The following is a 7,788-nucleotide window of genomic DNA, read 5'->3' as shown; positions in this document are numbered from 1 at the left end:
TCCCTTTATATTATTCTGTTATGTTTTTTGGAGGAATATATTTGTAATGGTAAAATTGAAAATATAAACAGTTCTTTAACAGTTTCTAAAGATAACAAATAGAAGGACATATTTGAAAACATAAAGACTTTTATAGGGACAATATATGAAAGTTGAACATTGTATGGATATATTTATCATTCACTATATTTGTAGAGACCTGTATGAAATTAACCCTTATTTTTATTTCACTTTAAAAAACTATTGATAAGAAGTGTATTTAAATTTCTTTTGCTATGACAATAGATTTTTTTTGTTTCGACTTCTTGAATCACTGGGTAGTAAAGTAAAAATGTGCTAAGTTACAAAAAGGCATGTGAAGTATAAGCTATCACTGAATAGCTTTATAGGATTAGCAAATAATATGATATCTTCACACTTAAAAGAAGAAGTCTCGGTCCCAATTTGTGTTTTTTTAAGAGATAAGTAGCATGATATCTGCGTCGTTTATTTCATTTAGAAATAAACTTAGATAGAAATGTGAATCAACTAGGATTCAAACTTGAAACCTCATGTACCAACCACCAAGCCCTTTGCCACTTGCGCTAGGAAGGTCGGTCCCAATTTGTTAGTGTAGTTATTAACATAGTCAAAACCTATATAGTTATTAACATAGCCGAAACCTATATGCTGCATGCTCTACGGTATGATCTTTTCGAAACCTATATGCCGCATGCTCTACGATATAATCTTTTCTTCTATTAATTGATACGTTATTAAAAAATTTCATTATCAAGTAATAAACTGAATCCTTTATTTATTCAACTGTCTCACATATAAAAGGCGTGTGCTATTCGGTAATGTTTCATGCAAGTAGGAAAGGCTATTTGGATAGTCTAAATTTAATACACTTACATTACAAAAAATGATAAATGTTTTTTTTAATTCTTTCTTCCTTTCACTTCTTTTCAACTATTATTTTTTTATTTTCCCATTTGTTTGTTATGGCATTAATATATTCTAATTGTAGTCATTTTCAAAAATATATTATATAGTTATTATTTTTATTTTCTCATTTGTTTGTTATGGCATTGATATTCTATAGTCATTTTCAAAAAGATATTCTTAAATTTCTAAAGCATTGATGTGCGCTCTTTTCTGTATATGTAATCACATTGGTTTTTTGAGTTTGACTCTCATGAAGATCATGCTAGTAAATGAAAATTTAAGAACCCATCATAGATTATTACTGGTTAATTAGGGGTGCAATTCAGCTCGTCATTCGCGAGCCACTCACGTTGGTGCTCGAAATGCAGCTCGAATCGAATTGCTCGTTTAAGTAATTACTGGCCAAACACCGAGCTGATTTTTCAGGCTCGGTTTAATAAACGAGCCGAATCAAAAGCCAAGCTGGGGTAAGCTCGCTCGTGTTCGGCTCGATAACAGCTCGAGTACATATATTTTATATTATATAACTTATTTAATTTATATTTATATATATAAATAAATAATTATATATATAATATATATTTTTATTATTTAATTTTTAACAAAATAAAAATATAAAGATGAGCTCAATTATAAAAAAAAACTTATTTATATGTAAAATTTCAACTATTTGTCACACCCTAATAATCCCACATCGAATAGAAATGGAAATGTGATTGAATATATAAGAGACTTAAACACTAGTAATAATAACTGGACTTAAGCATTTTGGGTCGGTGGTTGGGCCCAACAAGTTATTGTTGCTAGTGGGCTGGGTCGTTACATTTGATATCAGAGCCAGTTCACCAGCCAGGGTCTGGATGGCGATTCTGCGTGGTGATCTTGGGCTGTATGTGATTGGACTGACGAGGACGTCAGGGTCTTAACAGGAGGAGTCTGTCACACCCCAATAATCCGACGTCAGGGCCTTAACACACCCGGGCCTTAACGGGGGAGTCTGTCACGCTAAAGTGGTGGAGCGTCGACGAGGACGTCGATGGTTCAAGTGGGGGAGCCTGTCACGGGTCGATCGCTAGGACTCGACCGTGACACCTTTGGGGGTCGCCTTAACACACCCGGACCTTAACGGGGGAGTCTGGCCTAGGGTAATGTCGGAGACGCTAGAAGTTGACAACATTACGGAGCGGGGAATACCGGGAGGCTTTCCTCCTAAGATCGCTTCCGCTACCTTATGCCGGCTTGGATCTCTGTAGTGAAGCGTAGAGCGGATGAGAGATAGTCTAGCGAGGCGCCCACGAAGACCAAGGGGGCGGAACTCTGTAGGCTCGCTAAAGGTAGGCACGCCTTATTCGTATAGTGAACCTTGATGGACTGGACCAATGGTGTGAGCGGCCAGGCGTGGCCGAGCCAAGGAACGAGCCAGTGGCTAGCGATGAAGAGTGAAGCCGGTTCGTTTGTATAGGGCCTTATGAGGCGAACCTATAGGAATCAAAGGCGCGGAGCGCCATGGCAAAGCAAGGGTCGTGGGGGACGGTCGAGAAGCACGGTGTGGACTTGTTGGTTCCCTTGCCAGGAGCGTTAGGACACGAGAGCCGTAGGGGTTGGATGCGAAGCACTGAAGTGCGAAGCATGGACGTGCTGGGTGTCACGCTAAGTCATTAGCATTGGGAGATAGGCGAGCTTGTGGCGCACACTTGGGTAGCTTTTCGGAGGTATGCCGTTGGACCGAGCGAGCAGGCCGCCTATGCGGTATGGCCATAGACGTTGTCAGGCGCATGAGGCACGATGGTGAGGAACATATGGTTATGAGTGCCCTTCGTGGCATGCGATGTTGCAAAGCCCAGGCTTTGACGCTAGAGGCGTGCGGATTAAGTCACGGGAGCGAAACGCGTGGGAGGTGAGACGCTTGGCTAGACTCATAATGGAACAAGTTGGGGGAGAACTTGTAATGTCCTTGGGGTTAGTGATGAAGGCAGCAAGGCATTCGGTTATGAAGCACTCTCTATGAGAGATCGGTTGGCAAAACAGGATGCACCTAGCTTGGTAGCCAACCTCGGTATTGGGGTTGCTCGTTGAGAACTCAAGGAGTCCGACGAGGGGTTCGATTATGTGCGCGGGGTAGCGGCATTGCCGTGGCAATCAGACTTGCGGGTCAGACTAAGCAGAGAGTGAACTGAGTTCCGTTCAGCGATTATCATGAGGGTGGTTTCCCTAGAGTTGGGATATGGCAAGTTGCGAGCGAACGGGGACAAGGCGTCCGGTAGGCTCGAACTTGGCCGAAGACTTTGATTGCGAATCGAAGCAGAATTCCGCGAGAGCTTAATGAAAAGGGGCTTGAGCAACTTGTAGGACCAAGGCTAAAGGTGCCGTGCATCAACAAGTAGTCGAAATGCAAAGCAGTCAAGAGGTATGACAAGAGTCCATGGTAAAGTCAGTAAAGCAGAAAGTAGTCAAGGCCATTTAGTCCCGACGAGAGACTTGAAGGCTTGGGGAGACCATGGGGAGAGCTCGAAGTTGTGCGATTGTGGAGGCATTGGGGTGGCAAAAGTTGTTTGCGGAGAAGGCGCAAGAATTGCACTAGTACCCACGTAACAACTAGGCTTTGGACTAGGTTGTGAAGGGGACCAAGGATTGCGAGAGAGCTTAGCACTTCTCTTGGTACAAGAAGGCCGATGTGGAGATCGGTTGCTCTTTACAATGTGCCCACGAGTTGGACAGATGAGGCATCCTTAGTCGAGTTGAGCGGTGTGTGGATTCACCCTGGATCATGGTGTTGGTTGGAATATGGACAGTTCGCAACTGCGGGAAGGGTCGAGGTATCGAAGTTCTGTAAGGGCGATGCGCCAATAATCCCACATCGGATAGGAATGAGGATGTGATTGGGTATATAAGAAACTTCGACACTAGTAATAATAACTGGGCTTAAGCATTTTTGGCCGGTGGTTGGGCCAACAAGTTATTGTTTCTTGTAGGCTGGGTCGTTACATCGTTAATAAACGAGCCGAACATGAGCTGAACACGAGCCGGCCCCAGCTCGCTCATGTTCGGCTTGTTTACACCCCTAACTGTTATACATTAGAGGAGTCCAACCGAGAGCCATGTGTATACATAAATGGACCCCTAACGAAGGGCAGGAATGTCAAAGGGTATGGAAATTCAAAATTTTATCCGAACTCAAAGGGCAGATTAATCTGAATGTTAAACGAAAGTTTTAGATACGAACATAAAAAATAAATATAAAAAATAAAAATCTGACGAATTTGGATTCCGGTATGAACTTTTGTCTGTACTCAACTCGAATCAAAACCTAAACCCAAACCCGACCCAAACCTCAATTAATTTTACATTATCACACACACACACATATATATATATATACTAGTTATAGTGCACGTGCAATGCACGTAACATTTAATTAAATTAAATTTATATTAATATTTTAAATTTAAGTAATTATTGGTGGTATAAATTTATTTATCAGTTGGTTTTTTTCTANTTCATTGCAACTATGCATAAGCCATAAATTTTCTTGCCTCAATCTTATCAAACAAATATAATTGATAAATTTCATGCACCGTACAAAGTATCATTTTAAAGGTATCAAGTAAGCTCACAGGAAATCGAATCAAAATGGAAACAGCTTCACGCAAAATCTTGAGAATAGCCTGTTATACATCATGAAGCTTCTTATTGTCCCGACAGGTTAAAAGTGCTCTAATGTCTCGAATAAACAGTAATAGGTTATGGCGCTTCTTATCTTATTTAATTTTGAAATTGAAGTGTTTATGGAAAGCAAGTTGTCATAAGGTATGCCTGCTGAGAAATAACTCTGTAGCTGTAATAGCTTATACAAAAGAAAACAACTATGTATTTTAGCAAAATAAATTTCTGCTCGTAATGTGTTAGTATATGTGCTATGTTATAGTTGATTAAAAGAGACAGAACATTACTTCACCCAAAAAAATTTATACATTTAACTTGTTCTCTGAGATATCTCTATAATACGTATCTCCATTTTTTTCATATTTGTCACGTCCATTCATATGCATCTTCTCATATATATCCGGTATATGCACCTATGCTTTATCATTTGTTATGTTGCGATTTTAACACCACTTCATATACAGTAAAGTATGCAACTGAAGAACTAAGATGTTATTTCACAATGAAGACAAAACTAAAATACGAGTATTTAGGAGCTACCTGAGAGCAACCTCCTTCCTTACAGTGTATCTTATCTTCTTGTCAAAGTTCCTTTCTTTCCTCTTCTCACGGAATCTCATCAGTGAAGCCACTCTGTGTGGAAAATTAACACGCTGCAAAATCGAACCTTTAACCAAACACCTTACAAAACATTACCAACAAACCCATCAAAAACATAGTTAAATTTTATCATACCCTGTTATAAGGGTTCGAAGAGGATGGAACCGAACCCATTCCCGGAGTAATCTCCCGCCCTCCAAGCAACAAAAGCACTGCTTGCACCTACCAAATTCGGCTACAAGTGAGTCGATTACTGATTCTAGACTAGTATAGAGCAATATCAAAAGAAGAGTGGAAGAGAAGGAAAAATTGCACCTTTTCGGGGGAAACGGAGTCGAAAACGTAGGCCTCGCCCTGGAAGGAGAGGGTCAGCTGGTTGTTGCCCATGGTAGGCGCCACCATCACATGCGAGTCGTGCACCGCGTCGGCGTCCATCGCCACGGCCTCCATGGCCCCGTCGTGGTCCTCCTCCTCGTCCTCCTCCATCCCGCCCCCATCTCCCCCGCCATTGTGGTGCTCGTACCGCTGCATCGGGTGGGCCTCGGCCGCGGCGCCGCCCGCGACCATGTGCGCGTCCCCGCCGCCGCGCACGTCGTCGATCTGCGGCGGCAGGAGGGGCACCGCCGCGCGCGGCTCGGGCGCGCGGCGGGGCGGGTAGGGCTTCGCGTCGGAAGGGCCATGGGCGGGGTTTTCGCCCATCACGAAATCGCCAAATTCCCGACTAAATTTGGAATAAGAGGGCTCCGAATTTAAATTTTGGCGATCGAACGGTCGAAATCGAGAGGGATACCATTCGATCGGAGAAACCCTAGGATTTCGATCAAACCCTAAAATTTAGGGAACGAACACGGAGATGGGCGAGAGGAGCGAAAAGGATGAGAGAGAGAGAGAGAGAGAGAGTAGCGAGTGACAAGGGGTACATAGATGGTGACGTCAGCGTGATACGGTGCGGGTGCCTCTGATCGAATCAGAGCCGTCGGATTGTCATCAGAGGACCACGGGCGCCGTTCACGGGATTGCCGTATCGTACCTGGTCGCGCTTTACAACGTGCATGAATAATTATTAATAATAATAATAATTTCGGAAAATGCTTCCGGTTCGATATTGGACGGCTAGGATTAATCCTGCCGCTGATTAAATTTATAATTTCAAATTTTAGATTCCAAATTTCTTTAAATTTTAAGACTTAAATTTCAGTTTAAATTTCAAGTTATAAATTTTATATTTAAAACTTTAAATTTCAAATTTAAAATTAAAATTTAATAAGTAACTTAAAACAAAACTATAAAATTGAAATTTGAAATTTGAAATTTAAAATTTAAAATTTAAAATTTAAAATTTAAAATTTAAAATTTAAAATTTAAAATTTAAAATTTTAAATTTTAAATTTTAAATTTAAATTGTAAAATTTATAAATTTTAAAATTTGTAATTTTTAATTTTAAATTACAAATTTTTAGTTTCAAATTTTTAATTGCAAATTTTAAATTCTATATTAAATTTTCAAATTTTAAATTTTAAATTTATATTTCAAATTCCAACTTTTAATTTCAAATTTTAAAAATAAAAATTTTAGGTTTAACGCAATGTGTTATGGAATAAATGTTAAGGGTTATGTTCAGGTTTTGAAATTTTTGGTCGAGTTCGGACTTATATGGAATTTTAAAATCTGTCGAATTAGGATTCATGTTCAAATTGGTAGTCGTGTTTGAACTATGGATTTTTAAAAATCTGCTCGGTATTCGACCCGAATGAAGAGCTAATGCTAGCCGTCACATAATCAAAGAAAACAAAATGAGAAAGAAAATAAAATTAAATATACTTACATAAATTAAATTGTTATATTGACATCTCAAAAGTATTCAAACACAAATTTACAGTTATTATAGTTTATATAATGATATTCTATATTCTTGGGGTCAACAAAAGTTATTCTTCATATATTTATCTCAAATCAAATAGAATCTAAGATATATTATAAATGATTTCAAATCATTTTCTCTTTTTGTTTGATCTTTTCTTATATTAGTTGATGTGCTATTAAACATTTCAATATCAAGAAATAAATAGAATCCTTTATATATTCAACTGTCTCGTATATATAAAAGGTGTCTTCTATTGATTAATGCTTCATACAAATAGAAAAGGCTATTTTAATAGTTTCTATATACTATAGTGTATGTCCATACTACATTTTATATTAAGAAAAATGAAAAATGGAAAAGAAAAATGCATAGGCTGCTTTGCCATAACCCGACTCCCTAAATGTTCTTTAAAATTCTAACTCCCTAAATGTTTTCATTGTCTCATTTATTTGTTATGACATTGATATATTGTAATTGTTGTCATCTTCAAAGAGATATCCTATAGTTATTATTTTATCTCTAATTCTATTTCTAAAGCACTGATTTGCTCTTCTATATATATGTGTATCACATTAAGTTTTTGATTCTGAGAAAATTTAAAAACTCAATCAAATTATCTCACCTTTCTGTACATTAATGAAGCCCAGTGGACAGCCACGTGTGTAATAAATGGAACCTTAATGAAGACTGAAGAGCAAATGCTAGCCGTCACATATTCAAAGAAAACAAAATT

The 7,788-nt window shown here is 38.7% G+C and overlaps 1 protein-coding gene across 1 annotated transcript; it reads right to left on the bottom strand.

Annotated features, from left to right (window-relative positions):
- On the bottom strand, window positions 5,112–6,078 carry LOC109724977 (GATA transcription factor 17-like). The gene is made up of 3 exons (XM_020253999.1): window positions 5,506–6,078; window positions 5,326–5,412; window positions 5,112–5,243 (listed from the first exon to the last, which is right to left on the bottom strand). The coding sequence occupies exons 1-3, from the start codon at window positions 5,887–5,889 to the stop codon at window positions 5,127–5,129; spliced, it is 588 nt and encodes a 195-aa protein (XP_020109588.1). The 5' UTR covers window positions 5,890–6,078; the 3' UTR covers window positions 5,112–5,126.

The sequence above is a fragment of the Ananas comosus genome, linkage group 19, assembly GCF_001540865.1.
Source record: "Ananas comosus cultivar F153 linkage group 19, ASM154086v1, whole genome shotgun sequence".
Taxonomy (NCBI): Eukaryota; Viridiplantae; Streptophyta; class Magnoliopsida; order Poales; family Bromeliaceae; genus Ananas; species Ananas comosus.
This window is presented reverse-complemented; position numbering and strand designations above follow the sequence as displayed.

Bases quoted from the DNA above. Each gene is read 5' to 3' on its own strand.
- LOC109724977 (XM_020253999.1), bottom strand. From the start codon at position 5,889: ATGGGCGAAAACCCCGCCCATGGCCCTTCCGACGCGAAGCCCTACCCG. The intron at 5,413-5,505 runs GTGCAATTTTTC...CGAATTTGGTAG, and splicing joins ACTCCGTTTCCCCCGAAAAG to GTGCAAGCAGTGCTTTTGTT. The intron at 5,244-5,325 runs GTATGATAAAAT...TCGATTTTGCAG, and splicing joins CTTCGAACCCTTATAACAGG to CGTGTTAATTTTCCACACAG.